The 23387-nt window shown below is 49.7% G+C and overlaps 4 protein-coding genes across 4 annotated transcripts in view; 2 read left to right on the forward strand and 2 right to left on the reverse strand.

Moving 5' to 3' along the window:
- Nucleotides 1-5066, reverse strand: part of MAP2K4 (mitogen-activated protein kinase kinase 4) — a 62154-nt gene extending 57088 nt beyond the window's left edge. The window contains exon 1 of the mRNA XM_058038786.1: nt 4943-5066. Coding sequence (XP_057894769.1) covers nt 4943-5036 — 94 coding nt within the window. The 5' untranslated portion in view covers nt 5037-5066. The remainder of the gene's footprint in view (nt 1-4942) is intronic.
- A 5390-nt stretch (nt 5067-10456) lies between these two features.
- TMEM220 (transmembrane protein 220) lies at nt 10457-15310 on the forward strand. The gene is made up of 6 exons (XM_058039065.1): nt 10457-10528; nt 10633-10662; nt 11461-11521; nt 12603-12726; nt 13532-13591; nt 14630-15310. The coding sequence occupies exons 1-6, from the start codon at nt 10457-10459 to the stop codon at nt 14760-14762; spliced, it is 480 nt and encodes a 159-aa protein (XP_057895048.1). The 3' UTR covers nt 14763-15310.
- A 68-nt stretch (nt 15311-15378) lies between these two features.
- Nucleotides 15379-18105, reverse strand: ADPRM (ADP-ribose/CDP-alcohol diphosphatase, manganese dependent). Its single transcript, XM_058039063.1, has 3 exons — nt 17542-18105; nt 16963-17079; nt 15379-16559 (listed from the first exon to the last, which is right to left on the reverse strand). The coding sequence occupies exons 1-3, from the start codon at nt 18092-18094 to the stop codon at nt 16273-16275; spliced, it is 957 nt and encodes a 318-aa protein (XP_057895046.1). The 5' UTR covers nt 18095-18105; the 3' UTR covers nt 15379-16272.
- A 34-nt stretch (nt 18106-18139) lies between these two features.
- LOC131092155 (protein SCO1 homolog, mitochondrial) lies at nt 18140-21644 on the forward strand. The gene is made up of 6 exons (XM_058038706.1): nt 18140-18301; nt 18404-18494; nt 19405-19602; nt 19814-19906; nt 20020-20135; nt 21272-21644. Exons 1-6 carry the CDS (start codon nt 18140-18142, stop codon nt 21398-21400), a joined length of 789 nt encoding a protein of 262 aa, XP_057894689.1. The 3' UTR covers nt 21401-21644.
- Nucleotides 21645-23387: the final 1743 nt, after the last annotated feature.

Raw genomic sequence — 23387 nt, forward strand, 5'->3', positions numbered from 1 at the left:
AGATTTTTATACCTTCTTTATAAACACCGCTTCAGTGGAGCCTGGAATGGATATTTGCTGCTAGTTCCTATCCACAGGGCAGAGCACTACACAGACACCCTGCACAGCTTCTTCTCCCCACACAGTTTTCCCTTCCAGTCTCTAAAGGCTACAACAGTTAGCCTGCTTCCTCCACCAGGAAGCAGACCTCCACATTTTCTTTCACACAAAATCTTATCAAGCCTAAATCCAACAGAAGACATCCAACTTCAAAGCTGCATGATGCTAAAAAGCTGTTTATGTGTGTTTGATACACAGAGAACTTGATATGGTAACACAAGATTCCTGTAATCAGTGCTTCACTACATACACACAAATTTCATTTCAGGGACTCCTCAACAACATGAAGTTTGGAAAGCACACATTCTGGCTTCTTCTGCTTCCTCACAAAACTCATCTTTCTCTTGCAGGATAACTCTCATTTTGATGGGCAACAGTCACTTCCACACCTCTCGGCTTCCTCAGATCAGCATTAAATAACTGAAAAAACCTCCCAGCATCTGAGGAGACTAACTAGTACTTTTGGGCTGCCCCTTTACCAGGAAAACAGAGATATCAAAACCATCAGTTGATTCAAAGTAAAAGAAAATTGAAACGCAAAATGCAAAACCATATGCCCACATACCAATACAACCCTACACACACAAGCTTACACCAAGACTCAAACACAAAGCAGACAAGGCCATAAGGCCCATACAGGAATAAACTGGAGGCAGAAATGAACTAAAACACACTGATTTGCTCATCTCACAACTTTTAGTGCTCTTAACAAATGCAAATATGTCCAAGTAGACATACACCCATCAATCTGCCAGAGTCAGCCTGCATCAGTGCTGCCTGCTTACACACATGGTTTGATAATTCCACCAAGGGCAAGAGTGGGGAGGGGAGCAGCTCCAGTCACCCCATGCACTCACCAAGGCAGCAAGCAATAGAGGAGGATATGGGAACCATGGAATCTCTTACTGAATTCCCACACTGAGGATCAGTCCAGTTTCAGCAAGCTCACAAATGGTTTCAAGCAATATTCACTACCCCACTGACACAGTGCACATCACACACCCACACCAAATTCACCTGACCACAGTGGCTGACAGAGTCACAGAGTCCATCACAAACATGAACAATTCCTGACCTCTCAAAAAGCCTCCCAGCAGTTTTTTTCTGCCAGAAAAAAAGGTACAGGACAGAGTTTCCTTGTAAATAGGAACTGATCACCCACCTTCAGTAAACCACTGATGTCATGAATGGCACCCAAGGGTAAGAGAGGGGCTCTGGTTCATCTCCTCATGCACTCAGACACCTCCTAAAAACCTCCCTGTCCAGGCTCCCTGCCTCCTACCCACAAAGGACGCTCTCACCAGAGACACACCTCCTCTGATTTTCTGCTAAAATGGCTGGAGTCAGATGAAGAGGGCAAAGACATCAATGAGGGAGCAAATGGGACCAGACACACAAAGGGAACTGAGAATCCCAAATTCTGGTCCGGAATTCCCACCCAACACATTTCAGCCATGATGTACACTCTGAGAAGACACACACAGTAGCTCTGCTTTGCTTTTTAACGACACCAGAGCACACCAGGCAGTGAGAGTGAGTATTTGGAGAAGTCCCAGTTGCCTCCAGTCCTCCTGAATGCCCAATGCAGCTGAGCTGATTCCATAATCATCAGTTATAAGTGGTTCCAGTTCCTCTTTGGCACTGTAGTTAGGATGAGTGACTCCACAGGTTTTAATTAGAATCAAAATTCTCCCCATGCCTTGGAATAAACTACATTTCTAGATTTCATACCACCTTTCTTCAAATTATCATTTTCTGAGTAATGTTAGCAGTAATGACTATTACTGATTTTGGCAATGAGAGAAACACAAAATTGCTCCAATTACAATTTGGGTACTGTTTTTTCCTTAAATCACTGTCAAAGGCATCCTACTTCCCACAGAATCTGTTTCCTCCACAAAACATCCAGGACACTAAATACTCAGGACTGTTCCTGAATTCTAACATTACACATGAGTAAGAACAACTTCACCACCCATCACCAGCACTGGACAAACTTCATTTAGTGTGCACGCAACAGACATTTAAAAAATTATGGAATAGACTCTATTTTAATACTCAGAATTCCAGCTCTCCTTTGTCACCAAGCTGTGCCATGAACACAACACCATTGCACTGGCCAGGGGATTCTTTGGAAAGAAAAAAGGTCCAGGTCCTTTGGCATGGGCAGCTGATCCAGGTAGCCAAGAGAAGACATGAGAGTGAAGCTGGGACATGCAGAATAAGGGTGAATAATAACAAGGTCTAAAGCAACCCCTTGCTTGGTCATCAGGCTTGAGAGCCATGGCTGCACAGTGAGCCCAGCACAAAGGCAGTGTCCCTTCACTTCTGCATTGTCACCTGGAGGACTTCAGCCTGTGTGAATCAAAAATCCTGCAGGATACAGAATTAAAACCAAAACTGGGTGGCCTGCAGAGACCTTCTGGATCTGCTGCCCTTGCCCTGGACATCAATTTCTCTGAAGACTCCTCCCCTGTACCACCATCCTCACAACTCTTCCCTGCTCCCAGGCCTGACAGCTGACACTCCTTATAAAACTGCCAGCCTTGACACCAACACAGAAACCTCCTGCAAGGGACTCTCACCTCAGGTGAGCTTGCCCAAGCACATGGCCTCTGGGCAAGGTCTCCAAAAGCAACAGGCTGCTGTCCAGGGGAGCACTGTCACAGCCCTTTGGCACAGGAGTTCCACCCTCTCCAACTCCCACCTCCTTCAAAAAAGCAGTTGCACAAGCCAGGTCAGAGTGTTTGTGGCTGAAAATTAACTGCGCAAAACTTTTTTTTTTTTTTAATATAATTACTTGTTTCCAGCTTAATGACTTCCCTGCTCCACCTTGTCATGCTGTTTAAGCCAATTAAATCGACACTGATGCAGTCCTACCTACCCTTCTCCCCACACAGCAATGCATTCCTGCACCTCCCTTGCTCCAGTGCCTGCCCAGCCCCACCACAAGCACAAGCTGGGCTTCCCAACTGCTCAACACTTTTGTGGGGGTTTTCTTTGTCCAGCTCAGCTTGCCTTGGCATCAACAGGAACTCGTGTTGTGGGCAAGGGCACTGTGCATCTTGGAGAGTAGCCAGAGCCGCCCAGCAGCCTGTACACCACCTGCAGCCACATCCAGCCCCTTCCCATCCCACCCAGGTGCTGTGGCAGCTCAGCTTCTCAGTTTCTTGCATGTTCCAGGAACATCACAGTCACAACAACCTGCTGCTCCAGAGCCCGGCCAGGATCCCACACACAGCTCCTCCTGGGACACCTGAACACTCACCTGTTAGGGAAAGCCACCAGCACTTGGGCATCATCACACTAGCCCATGGTCCTGAATCCATATTTAAACAGCCACCCTAACCAGCTACAGCAGAACCAAGTGCCCTTCTTCCAGTGGACACAGCATGCAGATGCTGCATCACCACAAGCTCATAGGGCATCACAGGTGCCAGGGTGCAAAACCAACTCTCAGCCTTGGAACATACAGGTGATTCAGAGGAACAACTCAAATACGAGAAATGGGTCAGGTGGAAATACAATAGGCAACTCTGACAGTTTTAACTGCACTACAAGAACGAAGCTGGTTCTTATTAAATCACAACTGTTTCAGCATATTATGGTAAAGTTTTTAATCCATGCATTTAATGCACAAAGCCTGGGATTCAGGTTTTTGAAAGATGCATAACACTACCTTGACAAGGCCCAAAAGGTACCCAATCCTTCATGCAGAGGAAGCTACAAGGAGCCAAAATTCACCTTTTTACTCCAAATATACCAAGCTCTTCAGTTGAACCATCAGTTCTCTGCCCAAACAAGTCCCCACCAGTCTCAGCACAGTCCATACCAAGGCCAACACAGAATACAGCAAATAACAGTGACAAACATTATTTCACAACAGTACCCACACTTCTGTCACAGAGAGAGCAACCTTTCTGTTTCCTGGTCCCAAAACAGGGTAAACTGCTTCTTTAATATAACCATCACTGTATTTAATTTAAACAAACAAACAAACTAGCACTGTGTCACCTCAGCCTAATAAGGCCTAAAATCTTTTTCAAGCACAGAGTACATTTCAGTGCTTTAACTTTAAAGGAGAAACTCAAAGGGTTTGCTGAGGCCTTTCTGAAAAACAAATATCCACCGTTTTTGCAAGGCTGCTCAACCATCAACAAGTGCCGGTGGAAACCAACAAGACCCGCCGCAGCACTGTAAATTTCCATCGGAACGGAACGAAACTGAATGAAACTGAACGGCAAGTTCGCGCTGAACTGATTCCACTTAGACGTTCGTCTCGAGAGAAGCCCAGAGCGGAGGCGGAGGGCCGGGCTGGCCGGGGCAGTGCCGCGGTGCCGCAGCCCCGGCCCGGCCGCCCCGCGGGGCTCCTGCGGGCACGGGCCGCCCCCAGCGCACTTGGCTCCGGCCGGCGCCCCCGGGGATGCTGCTGCTGCTGCTGCAGCCGCGGCCTGCACCGCTCACCCGAGCGGCCGCACAACCGTTCCCCGCCGGGAGAGGCCGGAGCCCTGTCCAGCCCGGCCTTTGTCCCGGCGGCCGGGGCCGAGCTCCGGGCAGGCCCTGCGCCCCGGCAGCCCCGGCGAGCAGGGCCAGGGCCGCGCTTCCTCCCGCCGAGCGCGCCGGGCGCGGCCAGGCCGCTAGCGGGGCAGGCCCGGAGCGCGGCCGCCGGGGTCGGGCCGAGCCGGGGCCGGGGATTCCCGCGGGCAGCGCCGCTGCACAGCCGCGGCCCAGCGCGGGGGGCGCGAACGGCAGCGCCCGGGGGTCCCCGCGGCCCGGGCAGGGCGAGACCTGCGGCGGCTCCGGCCCGGCACGGCCCCGCGCTGCCCGGGCCGGCGGTGCTTACCCTGCATGCTGCTGCTGCTGCTGCTGCCGGCGGCGCCCGGGCCGGGCCCGCTCCCGCTCCCCCCGGAGCCGCCGCTGGGGCTGGGAGTCGCCATTGTGCGCGGAGCGGGAGCAGCGGCGGCGGCGCTGCGCAGGGCCCTCCCCGGCAGGGCAGGACACACGGCCCCGCCGCCCGTCCGCCCCCGGCTGGGGCCGCGAAACCCCTCCCCGCCGGGGCCCCGCGCCTGCGGCACCGCTGCGGCGGGGCGGAGGCGGCGCTGCCTCCCGCGGGGGGACGGGGCATCCCCGGGCGGTGCTGCGGGTCCGCTCCCGCGAGCCGGGGGGCACCGCCCGCGGGGGACCCCGCACCGCGCTCGGCCCCGCCAGCCCCTCGGCCGGCGGTGCCCGGACATCTGCTGGCCTGTCTCGCATCCCCGCAGCCAACCCCAGCAGCTTTAGAGCATTCCTCATCTTCACCCTGGGGTTAGGGCTTCTCCCACACAGGCAGCCCCTTGCAAACTTCTCCCGACTCCCTCGAGACCACAGGGCACAACTCCGTGCTGTGCTTCCCCGGACACCCAGGGCATCAGCCTCTTCCTGCCACCATCAGTCTCCCCCTCGTTTGCTTTCTTCTCTTGGTCGCTGCTGTTCATGCCAGCACATGGTTTCTGACCATTCCTCCACACTCCTAGTCATAGGGGCAGCACATGCTGGGAATTAGAGCAGTGAAATTGCTGCCTCAATTTTGCTGTGGTCCCTCTCCAGCCTGCTGCATGACATAGGGGAGTCCCTTCACCTAAAAGGAGGCCTTGTGTCCTCATCTTTGTAGTAGAAACAATACTGACCCCTTTTATGAATGGAGATGGGCTGAGGAAAGAGCTGGATTAGAAGAATGAGGACTCTTTCCCTGCTCTCCATTGCCCAGGTCACCATGGAGGTGATAATACAGCCCTGAACACACATTGGAAGTGCCTCCAGGAACCGCAAACCATCACCCTTTGTGTTGAGTCCTGACACAAAAAACACTCCCTTCCCTAGTTCTGTATCTTTGCTTTCTCTTCCCTGTTTTGCTTAAGCCTTCTGTTCTGCATTAACCCCTGAGGGCAGGTCTAGGGCTGGCATCTTGCAGGCTTTGATGCAGAAACCCAGTGCCTCCTGGCAAACACCAACTTCCACTTCTGCTGTGTGCCACCTACATGTGTTTGCTTACGATTAGCTAATGCCATACTTTTCCTTCACTGCAAATCTAGGAGGATCAACAATACCTGTTCTGACATGTTTGTGAAACCTTTCCTTAAAGACCTCCAGTGATGGGGATTGTGCCATTCCCTAGCAATCTGTTCTGGCACACATCCTAACATGATCCAAAAGCCTAACTTCGGGGTTTTTTTAAATTTCAAATCCTTTATATCCTGCCCTGATCACTATGGCTATAGCCTTCTTCAAAATGACCCCTTGGGCACTTGATGATGTGCAATGATGAACTGCAATGTTTCCCTTCTTGTCCTTGCCTCAGCCTTCTCTTCTACACATTACATCAATTCATTTCCTTCAGCCTTTCTCCATGTTTCCTGAGCCTCTCAGCTTCCTCGCTGACCTCCTTGGATTTTTTCCTCTGTCCCTCTGCATTTTTTGAAGTACAGTATCCCTAGCTAGGTATGCTATGCCAGCTTGCCTTGGAGACTACAGCTCACATGCTCCAGGATGGTGTTTGCCTTTTCCATTGCTGGTGTTCAGTTTGCTCTCCAGTACACTGTAGACTCTTCTTTTTTTGGGGAGCAGGAGTGTTTTTTGGGTTGCTGGGTTTTTTTTTTTTTTTTGAAAACTGCATCCACCCAGTTCCCTCACCTGAACCTATGTTGCTCACTGCTCATAAAAGTAATGCTGGGAGTTGTATCTGTTGAATATTGCCCTGTAGATTATACAGGCCATTTCTCCATCTGAATCATTTTGTCTTTGCTGTCCTCAACAATCTGGAGTAATTAGCAGATTTAATAAGGCGATCATGGGTGTTAATCATCTAGGCTGTTTACTGAAGTAATTAAAAAGATCTGGCATCAGAACGGACCCCTGCAAAAATCCTATGAATATGTCCTTCCATTTTGACAAACACTGATAATTAGCACTTGAGGTACAATGATCTCACCAGTTTTACACTCACCCTGCCCTTGTATCTTCTTAAGAAGGGGTCAGGACAGCCAATGTTAAAAACCTTCCTGAAGTCAATAGGTGTGACATCTGTTACTCATCACTTTACTCCTAAAACATTGTGCCACACCAGGACATGAGAGTGGTTTGTCTGCATTTTTTCCTGGTATGCCCTTCTCTCTGCACCCAGGACATCATCCTGGTTTATTCTGTACCATTTACATCATGCCCATATCTTATATTTCCCAACTATGTTATATGCATATATATTCATATAACTCGACATGAGCACAGCTATTATTTCAGTAGTCACTGGCCATCCCCACCAAGATGGATCTGTTCAGTTAGGCCATGGCTGGTGTATCTGGAGCAGTCCATACTCACTGCTCAGGGTAGCTATGACATACAGTGGCACTGTCATTCAACAACAAATATTACATATGAAACTCAACATTACAGGCTGTTCCCACCCAAAAATCAAATCTCCTTGAGGTACGTATCATGTTTCCCTGTCCTTCTGCATTACACACTTGGTGCACCCATGTCCTTGAGCAAAGACAATCTCTGGGATGGGTTTGTCTTTGCTTCAAAACTGTGTCCTCTGAAGCTGTTCAATCAGGGAACACAGGGCTGCTCCCATTCTCAGGAAGGTGAGCCCCATCCTTCCCTGCTGCTGGCTCCTGACCCACCAGTTAAGGAAATAAACCCAGAGCCCCTTTGGCAATATCAGCTGTGCAACCATGCATTTATCTCCAGATGTCCCCATTGGAATTGCAGTCAGGGTTCTGCAGCCAGGAACTCACCAAAGGCCTTGAACCCTTCACCTGCCCACCCAGAGCCTTTTAATCACCTTTGATCCAATCTGTGACCATTCAGGACACAAGAATGAGGGCCATTATGAAATGGGTCACTGTGATGGGTGACTGTGGCTGTGGTGCAGTAAAATCTCTGGTACAGGCTCCTGGGAAAATCCTGACTCTCAATATCACAGCTTGGCTGCTGGGCCCATCCCTGCTGCCTCTGTTCTTTACAGGTGGAGTGGCCTCAGTGAAGATAAACTCGGGCTGCTCTGGGCTGAGTAGCAGATCCAGAGAGTCATAAAGAGAGAAGATGTTTTGTCTAATATCGAGGAACAAGTAGCTCAAGTTCTACTCAAGGATACTGAAGGTTCTTGGCCTCCCTCTCATGGGAGAAGTCAGTATTGCCTCCTGCCGACGCAGCCTGCTGTGTCCTGCAGCGGGTGCCGGAGGAAGTGCTCGCTCAGGATAGCTGGTGAAGCTTTAAAGGGAACAGCCCCGACCTTTTCTTTGCGATAAGCGCACCCAGCGCTGAAAGACGTTTTTATTTCTAAGACGTGTTACAGCCTGATTGCTTTTGAATCCCATTTAGCTCAACTGGCCAGAGCATGATGCTGACATGAAGGTTGTGGGTGTATGGGCCATCCACTCAAGAGCTGGACTCCGTGGTCCTTATGGGTTCCTTCCAGCTCAGAATGTCCTGTGATTCTGTGAATTAGAGCAATAAAGAACACCACAGTTGCTAAACCAATCCCTCCTTCCAACCATATCCTCAGGAGAGACAGAGGGGCCTTTTGCCTTCCCTTGCTCTTGTGTCACTGAACTTTGGATTCAAGGATTGCCAAGCCTTCCATGCCATGCCTCCCAAGTGCCCATTAGAAGCTGCTTTCTGCCAGCCCAGCCCTCCCTTCCCCTCAGCAGAGTCCTGTGCCACACCACACAGGGCCCTGGATGTGTCTGCCCAGCTGTTCCTCTGCTTCCTTCCCAGTCTCCATCAGCTTCTCCCATCTGCTCTCTCTCCCCTCCTGACTGTGCAGCCCATGAGATGTCAAGGAGCAGCCCTAGTTTGACAGAAACTAGGTGGGCTGTGCAAATTTGCACAATAGCTTGTGATCAGACAAATTAAAGATCCAAAGATTCATCACAGATTAATTTTCATATTGAAGATCAGCTAGTATGGTTGGAAAAAATGGGCAGTGACTCATAATTTTGTTTCCCACACAAAGAACTGGTGTGCCTGAAAAGCTTGGCTGCTTTTATTTTCCTATCATATTATGCTAATAATTATTATGCTAATGAAAGTCATGCTCTTACATTCTTCTTACACTTTTATCAACACTGTTGCTTTTTAATCCATGACATTTTCATTTTCTAGCCTGAAATTACATCCCCTCTGTTAGAAAATACATTCAAGAGCCTATCTTTGACCTGGAAACAAGGCATGAAGGTGATTTATTACTAGAGTTCTGCTTTTCTTTTTGAGGTGAGGGATAGGGACTCTCACAAAGACAACTCTTGCTTCTCTTCTTGCTTTAAATGCAGTAATTTCATCTCTTGTAACCTGCTCAAGGAAAGACTCAGTTAAAAATGAGAATGAATCCTCTCCACAAATGTGAGCACGTTTACATGTCCTCCACACAACAATTCAGCAAGACCTGATTCTGTTGGGTGTTGAGGGAACTGTATGAAATTGGTGGGAGACATGATCTCACAGAGGCTTGGTTTTGGTAAATATCACATTTCTAAAGGACCCACTTTCAATTCATCACTTATTATCACTTTTCATCATAAATAATCAGAGAACAATGGCACAATGCTATTCTTCTGAACAATATCCTTTTTGGTTCTCTAGACTTCACAAAATGACTGAATCTCTTGAACACAAAACTATTTCTGAACCATTACAAAAATCACAAAGTGGTTTGGGTTGGAAGCTTTTTTAAAACCCATCTCATTTAGTCTCCTGCCATGGCAGGGACACCTCCCACTGTCCCAGGCTGCTCCAAGCCCTGTTCAACCTGGCCTTGGGCACTGCCAGGGATCCAGGGGCAGCCTCAGCTGCTCTGGGCACCCTGTGCCAGGGCCTGCCCATCCTTGAAATATTGCAGTGCTGCCCGAGATCGGGATCGGGGCCGGGATTGGGATCGGGAGCGGGATTGGGATCGGGATGGAGATGGGGATGGGGATGGGGATAGGGATTGGGATCGGGATGGGGACGGTGATGGGGATCAGGGCCGCGATAGGGATGGGGATGGGAATCGGGGATCAGGGCCGGGATGGGAAAGGGGATGTTGATGGGGATCGGGGAATGGGGGTCGGGGATGGGGGTCAGGGCCGGGTTCGGAATCGGGACTGGGGCCGGGATGGGGATGGGAATTGGGGATGGGTATTGGGGTCGGGATGGGGGATCGGGATCAGGGTGGGGATCGGGATCGGAATCGGGGATCGGGATTGGGGATCGGGATGGGGGATCGGAATCGGGATCGGCCCCGGGATCGGGATCGGGGCCGTGGCCGTGGCCCGCCCGCGTCCCGCCCTCTGTCCGTCCCTCTGTCCGTCCCTTCGTCCGTCCCTTCTGTCCCGCCCCGGCCATGGCGGCGCGGCTGTGGCGGCTCTGCAATCTCCTCATGGCCGCCTTCTTCGGGCTGGCGGCCGCCGTGCAGGTGAGGCCGGGGCTCCCCTCCCGTCCCCTCCGCTCCCCTCCGGCGGAGCGCGGCCCCGGCCAGGCCGGGGGCTGCGGGGTCTCAGTGCGCGCCTCCCGCTGCAGGTGAACGACCCCGACGCGGGGCTGTGGACGGTGAGTACGGGCCGCCCTTCCCTTCCCGTCCCCTTCGGCACCTCCTGCCCAGAGGTCCCAGCCCCGCTCCGCTACGGCCCGTCCGATCCGGGGCTGCCGGAGGAAACGTCCCTGCTCCCAGCTGAGGAGCGGGCAGAGCCGGGAAAGCGATGTCTGTACTGCAGCGACGGCTGGAATCCCACCGTGCTTCCAGGATCTGCCTTGTTTCACCCCAGATCTGGCCCTGCAGAGCATCGCTTGCCTGTGCAGAGCGCCCCGAGCCGCTCCCGCTGCTCCTGCCCCGCTGTGCCCGTGGCCCTGGGCTCGCCTTGGGTCTCCAGCGGGAGCCGCCGAGGAACGGGAGCGACCCCGCTCCGGTGCCCGCCCTGCCTCGGGCTCTGAGCATTGCCTGGGCTGGGCACTGCGGGTGACAGGGACAGACTGTGTGTGCGACAGGGGCTGCTGCGTGCCCTGCGGTGTGTGAGCCCCGCTGACAGCGGCACCAAAGGGGACAAAACGCCCCAGCGCGGGTGGAGGGTCTGAGGAGGGTCAGGATTCAGGGAAGGGGCTCTGCAGTGCTTGGTCAGTATTCTGTAAGGCAGGAGCAAGGGCTGGCTGTGGGCTCATGGCCCGGGATTTTGGGTGGTGATGGTGAAGATGAGCACCAGCAATGCCAGGGCATGCTGGAAGGCGAGGGACTGAGATGTGCTCTGTGCCTCTGACAAACTGTGCAAAGGGGAAAAGTGCTGCTGTGGCTGGGCACTTCTGCTTCCTGAGCTTGCTAAGTTTTAATACCGAGTAGATTTATGTCATTAACAGGTTGTCTACTTAGTGCCAGCTGCCCTGACACTGCTTGTCAGCATCAACCCTTCAATAACAGGTATGATACTGGTGTGCAAAACAGGCTCTGCTCAGATTTTGCCCTCAAAAGGTTTTGCTTTTTTTTTCTTTTTAAATTGAGTCACAGATTAAAATCAGGCTGTGTAGAAACACATCCTACTACCTTCTGAGGGCAAAAAGCTGCAGAACCTATTTCTAGAGAAGCTGGTCATTGCTTTAGTGCTGGTGGCTGCAGGTGAGGAGAGGAGCCCAGCAGAAAGCCCAGTTGCTGGGATGGGCCTGCCTTTGCACCCCAATTCCAGCTTAAAGCCTTCTAGAACACCTGGGAGCATGCTGTGAACCTGGCTCTGTGCTGACCTTAGCAATTGACTTTGTTTCGTTGTTGTAAATCTGTTTTTGTTTATCTACCTCGTGCAAAAGCAGCTGAGCTTTGCACAGTCCCATGAAAGTGCTAAAGGTCTTGTTCAGTGCCAGGTATTGCAGCTGCCCCACAGAGCCATGGGCAGGAACATTCAAAGGCTGTGTTTCCAAGGGTGTGTGTTGTGGGGCCAAGAGCAGTTCAGAGGATCATTCAGATGAGATTTGTTTCAAGTCTTCAGAACATAGTTAAGATTTTTGTATTTAAGATTTTTATATTTTAATTCAGTGGAAATAATTTTTAAAAAGCCATTTTATATACATAAAATATATTTATATAAAGTAACTGCATCTGTTCTGGATGAATACTTATGCTGAATAAACTAAAATCACACTTAAAAAGAAAACCTTCAGGAGTGCATGGTATTTCACAAATTACACTATTTTACACTATTGCAGTCTCTTGGCATTCTGGCCACCTTAAGCACATAAAGTAGCAGCATTCCTAAGTTCAGAACTCATGAGTCTTGAATATTGCTGGGGAGGTTTTGGCTGTTCAATAGAATCTGCATGTTAAACTCATAGTTAGGGTTTTCCTTGTGCCCAGATCTGTGGAAAATAAAGATTATAATAGCACAACTTCTGTAAAACTTCATGTTTATGTAAATTCACCAAGGGGTATTTGCCATTCAGGTCTGTGGAAGACCCAGATGGGTTTACTTCATTCTTCATGATAGTGGTTGACAGTCTGTTTTTTTCTGCAGACAATGGTGTTTGGAGGAACCTCTGTGACCTTCATTCTGCTGGCTGTGTTGTTGGGACCATTGCCTTGGCTTGCTCTTTGTTTGCTTATGCTCAAGGAAGCATTTTTCATGAAGAGGAAGGCAGGTAAGCAGTGGGTTTTATGTGCCCCTGCCCAAATCCAACTCACCAGGCCATCTCCTCCTGGTGTCACCTTCCAAAACTTTATTTCCTGGGCTGTTGCAGTGAGAGCTGTTGGTCCAGAGGAATCAGACCAAAGAGGAGGGGCCATAATGCTCCAAACCAGTGACTGCTTGGGCACAGGGAAGGGAACAGTCATTACCTCCCTGATTGTGGCAGTTGGATTTACTTGTCTGGCTTTCAGACACCAGGGCACAAGTGCAGTGAAACAGCTTTGTGCTCTTTTCCTGGATCTGAAGGAGTGGTAATGTTTTAGGAACTCTTGAGGCGATACCAAATTCATGTTTATCTGGCATGGGCTGCTGAGTCCTCCAAGGGATTGAGGACAAGGGAGAATTTCTCACCTGGACATTGAGGTGTGTAAAAAGTAGGTGCTTGTAAAGTACTGAAGTGAAGCCCTGGCAGCTACTTCTGTACCTAATCACAGTCTGGAAAACTGGGATGTTGCTTTGCTCTGTTTCAATGAGAGAAATGTGCCTGCTTTGCCTGTGTTAATGAGAAAAATGTACTATGGAATATAAATCCAGCAGTAGAACAAAATGTGGAGGCAGGAATTTCTGCAGCTGTTTAGCTGTCATGTCGATTTGTAGATTTGTGGTGTGAAGCAAAGTTACTCTTTGTAAATACCTTTATAATTCTAGTAACTACTCCAAGGAGCAGCCACTACTGTTTTGGAGGCAAAATTTGTATTGTAGGAACATAAACATCTGTTTGTATTATTTTCTGATCTGTTTTTTGTTTGGCTTTTTAGAGAATTGTTTGGCCTGGTGATTATTACAATATGGATGAGTCTTTGTCGCAGTTCAGCAAAGTAAGTTTTATTTTCTCTTTTTTTATAATGCATTCCAATGTTCACATTTAGTGACTAGCTCCTTGAAAACACACAGCTGATTTTGGCAGCTTGTTTTGCTGTTTCATGTCACCCTCTGAACCTTCCAGATGCCCAAGCAGTAGCAGCCTGGAGGATCTTGCACAGATAAATTTGGGGCAGGGGATAATGTAAAGTTACATGAAGCACTTTTTCTGTCCCCCTGCCATCATAGGGGAATTTTCCCTTTACTTAAGGTGCTTTATTTAATTCCAGCTAGTTTCTGTAGCCTGCGTTGTCTGAAAATTCTTTGTGCCTCTCCAGAAAAGACTGGTGATACATCCATAGGAGCCCCATTAAATTGGGCAAGGGCTCTCTGCTCTTCCCAGCTGCAGGCTGATGTGATTGTTATGTGGTGGCTGCAGCAGTGGGCAGGGACATCCTGGGCTGTCCCATCATGGTGTGGTCAGCATGACCCCTGTGGTCAGTGCTTGTCCCCTGTGCTGGCACTGCTGAGGCACCTCCAGTCCTGGGGTCTGGTTTGAGCACCTCACTTCAAAAAGGACTTTGAGGGACTGGAAGTGAAGGGAACAGAGTTGGGGAAGGGTCTGGAACACCAGGAGTCACCAGGGGAGCTGGGGTGGCTCAGTCTGCAGAAAAGGAGGCTCAGGGGGGAGCTTTTCAGTCTAAAACTCTCTGACAGGAGGGTGCAGCCTGGTAGGGGTGAGGCTCTGCTTCCAGGGAACAGTGACAGGACCAGTTGAAACAGCCTCAAGCTGTGCCAGGGGAGGCTGAGATTAGATTCTAGGGAAAATTCCTTCACTGAAAGAGAGGTCAGACATTGGCACAGTCTGCTCAGGGAGGTGGTGGAGTCACCATTCCTTGGAAGTGTTCACAAAAAAATCACTGGATGTGGCACTACACTGTAGGGTTTGGTGGGTGTGGTGGTATGCAAAGTTGGACCTGATGATCATGGAGGTCTTTTCCAGCCTCAAAGATTCAGTGATTTGAAGCAGCTCTGTTGGATTTGTTCTGTTACAGGAGTCCCCTGGGAGGAGCTCGTTTGGTTGCTGCAGTTGTTGTTGCCCTGTTCCCCTTTGTTTCGTGGCTGTACATTTATGTGAACAAAGACATGCGAGAGTCTTGGCCAACACACTGCAAAACTGTGATTTAATGGGATGGGAGAAAGTCTGTAGTGACTATGCTGACCTTATTTGCCTTTGGTTTTGGTGCTTAATGAAAGGTGGGTGTCAGTTTGATAGCACCCAAGAATGCCTGGCTGCTTCCAGCAGTGCCAGCTGAGATTTGGTAAAATGTTGAGGAACACTGTCAAAGCTGAGTGGGGAATTTTTCTACAGAAACTATTCACCTTGCTGCTTCTTACATTTTCCAAACACCATTGATCTAATGTCTGTTCTGATGGTATATTCAGGATATCACTGTAGCCCTGGATTACTCTCCAATCACCTCATAGTTTGGGAAATCTATTCTGTAATGTAAGGAACAAATAGGGCAAATACTATTTTAATAAATGACTATTTACAGCCATAGAACTTTCAATAATGTGCCTGGACAACCCATTTCAGACTTTTTGAAAAATTGAGCAGTCTGTATTCGTTCAGTGCTAAGATCACATGTAGAATATATCTGAAAAAATATTTTTACTATTAACTGAAAGTCACTGGTTTTACTGAATAATAAACATTATTTTTTATAAGAAAACTCAATGAAAGCCTCCATATCTTTTATTTTCTGGGAGATGCATATTCAAGCCTGCCACAGCGGATGTGGGCACTGTCCCAACTCTGCAGCTCACCTCATTTTTCTTGGAAAGCAGGACCCACACAGTAGCCCTGCAGCAGCAAGCACGTCCCACTGTTCATCCTGGAGAAAGAAGCACAGGTGGATAAAATGGACTCAGGATCTGGCTGGGACAGAGCCAGGACAGCTCCAGGTGTAACACACAACACTTTTATTTAGATGGGTGTCAGAGCTCACTCTCAGCACTGCTGCAGGTGATCCCAGCTGTGCACACACAGCACAGCCTGAGCCATCTGCAGCATTCCATGGTGCAGCACAGATGGTCTCAGCTTTCTCTGAGGATTACTTTAGTATTTTAAAGCAAACTTGGAAGACTGAATTAGGCTACAGGCTGGATATATTCTGCCAGACATGAGACCTCACTGTAATGTTCACAGAAAATAAATAAATAGAGATGTGGATGGGCAGGTACAACTCTGCATGCTTTAATGCTCACTGAGAGAACAGCACTAGGGCTTTTTTGAGCAATATTTATTATATGGTTTGCATCTTTTCACAGTAGCAATCCACTCTTAGAGAACAGCATTAGGGGCTTTTTTTGAGCAATATTTGTTATATGGTTTACATCTTTTCACAGTAGCAATCCAGTCTGGATTGGGTGTTGGAATTCAACATTCTGTATTCCAGTATATTAATTTAAATAACTGTCCTTCTCTATTCTCCAAAAAGAAATCAGGTGCTCTCTTACAGAAACACAGTTTCTAAAATTCTGTATCCAAGAGAAGAACGCCTGAGCTAAAGCAATAAGGATCAGCCATGCACAGCTTTCTAAAAGCAAACAGCTGAATCTCCAAAAATGGACATTTTTGTCCATTTTTCATCCAAGTCCTTCCTGCAGAAGAACAGTGTCTTTGCCTGGTGTTTCAGAAGTGCATAACTCTGTCAGGAATTCTGCCCCTTCCCTTCAGCACCATTTTATCTTCATAGACATGAACAGTTGCAAAGGCGTTGCTGTCGGGGGGGGTCTCGATGAGCCCCTCCAGGGTGAGGTGATGAACTCCGTGCAGGTCCCGGCAGTAGGCGCCGTCGTGCAGGTGCCCTGCGAGCACGCAGACCACACACCTGTGTGTGTGTATCACTGACAGGGCAGCCTCGTAATTCCAGGCCAGGCAAACCCCATTGGAAGCATAGGGATGGATGGGCACGTGAGCTGCAGTCCAGAGGGGAAGAAATAAAGAGAGTTAAACTGTAATAAATCTGCCTCATTGATGGGAAGTTCAGCCATCTCATTGAGAGTGGCATTCATATTTTATGAAAAATCCCTTCACCCAGGATTTTCTCCTGGGAAGCTTAGAAGCCTCAGAGAAAAATTACAACAACAATTATCTAATTTGCTTCTCCTCTGTTTTGCTCCTTTGAAATGTGTTTGGAGATTGTTTACCCACAGGTGGTTGTTTCGTTAGTTTCATGTGAATTGTTTTGACTTATTGGCCAATCAGGGCCAAGCTGTGTCAAAACTCTGGAAGGAGTCACGAGTTTTCATTATTATCCTGAATATATATTATCCTGTAACCATTCTGATTGTCTATTTATCCCCCTCCATATCTACCTACCCATAACTATAACTTTTTCTTGGTTTTCATCAGAGAACTTGAGGACTTCATCAAACCAGTCCAGCTGGGCTTGGCTAAATCCTCCATTAAATGCTACAAAATTAGGTTCTTTGAGCCCTGCAATGAAGAAGAAGGTTAGGCACAAATGCATACACCTCCCCTGGTTCCTCTATTTGCCTTATGCAAATCTGCTGATGGTTGGTTTACTCTCAGAACCTTTGGGGATTTTTGCACTTCCTGGATCAGAACTCCATCACCTTTGCAAAAAGAAGATTATTCGTTAGTGTTTTTGGGAGTTTGGGTCACAGTACCCAAACAGGGTTTCCACTGTTGGGTTTTCCCCCTGGCATGGGGCAGGGTGGGCACAACTCGGTGCCCTGCACCAGCCGCCTGCCCGGTACTGCAGGGCACAGAGCACAGCACCAGGCTATAGGGGAGCATCTCCTGGGCCCGCACTGACGGCAGGGAGTGGGCAGCAAAGAGGCACATCCTTGTGAGCCCCGGGCATCCCGCTGTCAGCACCGGCAGCTCCGGACAGCGAAGCTTCGGCCGCCCGCGCCCCTGCCAAGCCGGAGGTACCTTCGGGGTTGTTGAGATCATCGTTGGTGTTCTTCTCCCGCAGCACCCGCAGGGACTCCTGGTAGCGGGGGCTGCCGGGGTCCCTGCCCAGGGTGCTGGTGTCGTAGCTGTCGAGCACGACGAGGCGGAGCCGCGGGGCCAGGCTGCAGTGATACGCGTGGCACTCCCTGTCCGCGGGCCCGTCCGAGCCCCCCGCGGGCCGGCTGTACAGCCCGGTGTGCACCAGCCGCGCCCGGCTGAAGTTGTAGAGCTCGTGGTTGCCCCACGCGTGGTGCACGGGCACCGAGAGCTGCCCCAGCACCTCCAGCACCTGCTGCAAGGCGCTCTCGGCCTCGCCGCGCCGGGCGTTCTGCCCGTCGATGCTGTCGCCCAGCTGCAGCACGAAGTTTATCGGCGGGCTCTCGGCGGCCCACTCCCACACCGCCTCCCGCAGCAAGCGCAGGCTGTGCCGGTAGTAGCGCCGCCGGCAGCCGTAGAAGTCGTACCCGTCCTCCGCGTCGGCGAACTGGATGTCGGCGATGACCCCGAAGGCGAGGCGCGGCGCAGCCTGCATGGCGGCCTCGGGCGGGCCGGAAGGGGCGGCGCGGCCGGCGGGAACATGGCGGGGGCGGCGCGGCTGTGGCGGCTGCCGGCGGGCGCGGGGCTGTGGCCGCTGCCGGGCCCGGCCGTGCGGGGCTGGGCGGTGCTGCCCGCACCCCGCAGCCGCCCGCTGTCAGAGCTGCCGCCGGGCCGCGGGCCGCGGGCGGGCGCGCAGAAGCGGGTGAGTGAGTGAGGGAAGGACGGACGGAGGGAGCGCGGGCCGTGTCGGGCCGTGCCGTGCCGGGCCGTGCCCCGATCAGTCACCAACCCTTGTCCCCCGCAGCTCGTGTCGTGGCGGTCGCTGGCGGCCACCGTGGTGCTGGGCGGGGGGCTGCTGGCCGGCATGAAGCTGATGAAGCGGCAGAAGGAGGAGAGTGAGTGCGGGGTGCGGGAGGAATGCCGGGGTGTTGGATTGCTCTATTTCCCTTTTGTCCATGTATGATCCTGTGGGCTGGGGTCCATAGCTAGCCGGATTGGACACGATCAGCCCGTCCAGGCACGGATTCTTACACCGGGGATGGCGCGTTTCGTGTTCACATGAAGGGTTTGTTGGTTTTGCATTCACATGTATTTTACCTGCCTGGGCATCGTCACTGTACCGCTTTCCACACGGCCGCTCCGTGCCTGGGTTTACGGAAGTGCCGCAGGAAAATTTCAAAAATTAAAAGCGATTAAAGGTTCAGCGTTTTAAAGTTCCTAGGATGGAATAGTCGTGTTTGGCCTGCCTGTGTTTATGGAAGTGCTGCAGAAAAAATTCAGAAATTAAAAGCGATTCAAGGTTCGGCATTTTAAAGCTCCTAGGTTGGAATAGTTGTGTTTGGCCGCACGCTGTGCCAGCCTGTGCAGCGCAGACACGGAGCTGGGTGTTGTGGGCTCGCCCATGAGCTTTGCCCTCTCCTGCAGCAACTGCCCACACATTTCCTTTTTATGCATTTACAGTTGAAAACAGAGATATTGCAGCTTTTAGGGTATTGTTCAGTTTTCAACGGATGCTGGTTTTGCAGTTTCACAGCAGGCCAGGTAACTTGTCTTTATTTTTTCCCTTTTTAAACAAAAATGCATTGGGGTAACAATGAAAGATAATATATTGTTTCAAAGGAATTTAGTGATATATTTCATTTTGTCCAAAAGGAACACTTTCTGGAAGGCATGTGCATGTTGGGTGTCTGCATGACAGGCGTTGGTGGATCTTGACATGACCCTGAGCAGTGTCTGACTCAGCTTGCCTGGGAAGCATTGTGCCTTGTGGCATGGCTGTGTTTGATTCCCACTTGTGTTTTGTAGAACTGGAAAAGGAACGGAACCGAGGCATTGGGAAGCCACTGCTGGGAGGGCCCTTCTCCCTCGTCAGCCACGAGGGACAGCCCAGGACCAGCAAGGACTACATTGGCCAGTGGGTGCTGATCTACTTTGGCTTCACTCACTGCCCTGACATCTGCCCTGATGAGCTGGAGAAAATGATTGCAGTGGTAGATGAAATTGGTAAGGGAGTTCAGGGTCTGGAAGCACAGACACAGAGCACTGCATCTCATGGCACTTGCTTCCTTCACAAATTACATAAATAAAACTGCGCAAAATGTTTTAGTCATTGTGGTGGGCTTGGATTGATGTTACATGGCTATGAGCTTGTTTGAAGGAAGATGAGAGATGATACCTGGTTTTCTAAAATAAATAATAACTGTTAACATCACAGATCGAATTCCATCTTTGCCTAATCTGACCCCACTCTTCATCACCATCGATCCTGAGAGGGACAACCAAGAAGCCATTGCCAGATATGTCAAAGGTATTCCTGCTTTCTTCCTCTGTGTCTCATAGCATGTAGTACAGAGCACTAAAAAGGAGCCTCTTGAAGGGATTCTTTTCACCAAAATGTGTAAATGTCTTCTTTCTATCTAGAATTTTCTCCCAAGCTGGTGGGATTGACTGGTAGCAAGGCACAGATTGACCAAGTGGCTAAAGCATACCGTGTGTACTACAGCGAAGGGCCCAAGGATGAGGACAACGATTACATAGTGAGTAAAAGCAGCCTTTGCTTACTGAAAGACTGGATAAGAGCAGCATGAGCATTTTAAAACCAGCTATTGGATCTTTACTGAAGTCCCATGTGCAGTGATATGTTCACCTGTCAGAACCACAGTGCCCTCCTACAAGCTCAGCACCTTACCAAAGTGTGTTCTAAACAAGCCCAGAAATGCAGACAGTAGCACAGGGACTAACAAGCCTGGCAATGGTTGGATTTCTTTCTGATCTGTAACATTTGACTGCCTCTTTCCCTATGTGTGCCAAAGTTGCTGTGATTTCTCATTTCTAATGCAGCTGAACTCAGAGCACGGTTGTATTTCAGTCCTGAGCAGTCATGGCTTCCAGAGCCAGAACTCTGTGTCTTTGCTGAGAAAGATGTTGTCACGGTTAGGTGCCGACAGCACTCGTAGCGTCATTAAATAAATTTGCGGTGGAATTAATTTTGATACAAATCAAATTTTGATATAAATCCGGGATGTGCCTGGGTGAGGCTGCTTCAGTGCGCCGGCAGGGGGCGCGCCTGTCCCGCATGTCCCTGTATCCCTCTGCCTGCCCCAATCCCAAATCCCAATCCCACATTTCCCTGTATTCCACTGCCAGTCCTGATCCCAAATCCCAATCCTGCATTTCCCTGTATTCCACTGGCAGTCCCGATCCCAAATCCCAATCCCACATTTCCCTGTATTCCACTGCCAGTCCTGATCCCAAATCCCAATCCCACATTTCCCTGTATTCCTCTGCCTGCCCCGATCCCAAATCCCAATCCCACATTTCCCTGTATCCCTCTGCCTGCCCCAATCCCAAATCCCAATCCTGCATTTCCCTGTATTCCACTGCCAGTCCCGATCCCAAATCCCAATCCCACATTTCCCTGTATTCCACTGCCTGCCCCGATCCCAAATCCCAATCCCACATTTCCCTATATTCCACTGCCAGTCCCGATGACAAATCCCAATCCCGCATTTCCCTGTATTCCACTGCCAGTCCCGATCCCAAATCCCAATCCTGCATTTCCCCGTAGCCCCGCTCCTGATCCCACATTTCCCTGTATCCCACTGCCTGCCCTGATCCCAATCCCTGATTTCCCCTCTGAGCTGGTGTTCTGTGCTGTTGTGCTCTCCTGCAGGTGGATCACACAATAATCATGTACCTCCTTGGCCCTGATGGTGACTTTGTGGACTACTATGGCCAGAATAAGAAGAGTGCTGAGATTTCATCTTCTATTGCTGCACACATGAGAAAATACAGATCCTAAAGCAGGCAGTCCTCAAAGATTGCTGTGAATGTCACCTGTGGGTTTGGCTGTGATTGGACACTGGAGTTAAAGCAGAAGCACACAAGTGTAACATCCCATCAAGCAGGTCTCCTTCCAAATAAGAAAGGTTATCCTTGTTTCTGCAAATTCCCATTACCAAAAATCTCTACGGAGCCTTCCCCATGGATACAATTTCCAACAAGATCTTGGGTACAGAATAAAATTTGAGACTTCTCTGAAATAATGCTGGGAGCAAATGATGGAAAGCACTTTTTACTTGAAAAGAATGTATGTGTTGCTGGGAAAATACTGCTGGTAAAAAAAAACTGCTGGTCTGGCAAGGACAGCAGCCACTGCAGGAGCATTGTTTGATGCAAAGCCATTGCTGAATGGGGCCATGGCATTCTCAGAGGAGCTCTGCCCTCTGGTTTCTCTGCACTGTTTTGCCTTCCAGGAGAGGCAGCTGCCCTATTAGAAGCAGGGGAGCCTTAAGAGTGCTTCTTTATCCAGGTTAAGAAGGTGAAGAGCACTGAAAGCACCAGCTGCTGCCACATGGGACCAGCCCTGTAGCAAGCCTGTTCTTTTCATCTGAATGCAGAAATGAAATGTATTTTTCTGGTGGTTTTTCCAGGTGAACACTGTTCACTTATAAGGAAAAGAGAATTGGGATGCAAATAGCTTTTTCTTCTGGTGCAGATGATGGTGTGTGTAGTTGCTCTGCTTGTGCTAGGGGAAGTGGGGAGGGTGAAGGGGGGCTGTGTCCATGCACAGGGCTTGCAATCAGATACATTTTATGCAGTGCAGAATTTGAAAATAAAGATTGATTTGTATAAGAAGTATATCTTTTTGTTTCCTTAGGTTTGACTAAAATGTCATCAGAACTTTGTATCCTGGTCAAACTTCATATTCTTGCTCTGCTTTCCTCTTTTTTAGAAAGCAGTATTTATTTCTAGTCATGCACATCAGGAGCTGAATGTGCTTTTTTAAGCTGAACCTCAGAGAAGGGCCCACAGGAGACAAACCAGAGCAGTTCTTGGTGTGAGTTCCAGAGGGTCTTGGACTGAGCACAGATGTTCCTGCAGGTAGCACTGGTGTTCTCCTGAGTGTGGGGTTGGAAGAGAACGTTCCCATCCAAGGGAAGGTGCAAAGCCTATAGAAAAATTCTGTCATTGCAAAATTGTGAAAACCATTAAATTTCGCCTGTTTCAGAGCAGTGACATCTCTCATGCATTTTTACATTTATTGCATACTTGCTCTCTTCCATGGGTTTTACCTTCAGGTCTGTATTTATTTGATTCCTTGTGATTTATTTTTGTTTGTGGAGTCCTCAGGGCCCATCTCTGCCCCATCTCTTACCAACCTGTGGCTGTGCCCTGCACAACAGCCTTTGTGTGCCCTTCTCAAGGTCTCTGCTGTCACATCAGGCTTGTATTTTAAATATTGCAGCAGTTTTTTAGGGCCAAATACCTTTTCTACACAGAGGACAGTCTGGACAACCATGATTGTATGAAGCAATGGTAAGTAAAAATAAAACAAATCAGTTAGAAGCACCTGCTCAGAAGAAAGAATTGGTGTTACAGCAGAGCCAAGTTAAAGCAGAATTTGGACAAGGCAAACCTCTGTCCTGAGGCTTTGCAAAATCAGCACATGACCTGGGAAGTGTCACCTGTTACACTGATTTCTCTAAAGCTCATTTGCAGCTGACCACGGAGACAAATACAGGATTCCTGGCTTCTCCCAAATGTTTTGGCAGCTCTGTTGTGTCCTTTACCTTGTTTTTCTGTGCCCTGAAAGGCAGAACCAGCTGAACCAGTGGGAGCAACTGATCTCCTGCTTTTCTCAGCCTCCCAATTTGACCTTGCCCATCACTTTTCCCTTGGCTTTTCCATGGGGAAACTTTCTTTGGAAGTGAGGAGTTCTATTTTTATTGTTGTGGTTGGTTGTGGGGTTTTGTTTTTCTGTGACATTTGTTTTTTTTCTTTATTTG

This window comes from Melospiza georgiana, chromosome 21 (assembly GCF_028018845.1).
Source record: "Melospiza georgiana isolate bMelGeo1 chromosome 21, bMelGeo1.pri, whole genome shotgun sequence".
NCBI lineage: Eukaryota > Metazoa > Chordata > Aves > Passeriformes > Passerellidae > Melospiza > Melospiza georgiana.

Bases quoted from the DNA above. Each gene is read 5' to 3' on its own strand.
- TMEM220 (XM_058039065.1), top strand. From the start codon at position 10,457: ATGGCGGCGCGGCTGTGGCGGCTCTGCAATCTCCTCATGGCCGCCTTC. The intron at 11,522-12,602 runs GTATGATACTGG...TTTTTTCTGCAG, and splicing joins CATCAACCCTTCAATAACAG to ACAATGGTGTTTGGAGGAAC. The intron at 12,727-13,531 runs GTAAGCAGTGGG...TTGGCTTTTTAG, and splicing joins TTTCATGAAGAGGAAGGCAG to AGAATTGTTTGGCCTGGTGA.
- ADPRM (XM_058039063.1), bottom strand. From the start codon at position 18,094: ATGCAGGCTGCGCCGCGCCTCGCCTTCGGGGTCATCGCCGACATCCAG. The intron at 17,080-17,541 runs GTACCTCCGGCT...TCTTCATTGCAG, and splicing joins TGATCTCAACAACCCCGAAG to GGCTCAAAGAACCTAATTTT. The intron at 16,560-16,962 runs GTAGGTAGATAT...TCTGGACTGCAG, and splicing joins AGAAAAAGTTATAGTTATGG to CTCACGTGCCCATCCATCCC.
- LOC131092155 (XM_058038706.1), top strand. From the start codon at position 18,140: ATGGCGGGGGCGGCGCGGCTGTGGCGGCTGCCGGCGGGCGCGGGGCTG. The intron at 18,302-18,403 runs GTGAGTGAGTGA...TGTCCCCCGCAG, and splicing joins GGGCGGGCGCGCAGAAGCGG to CTCGTGTCGTGGCGGTCGCT. The intron at 20,136-21,271 runs GTGAGTAAAAGC...GCTCTCCTGCAG, and splicing joins ATGAGGACAACGATTACATA to GTGGATCACACAATAATCAT.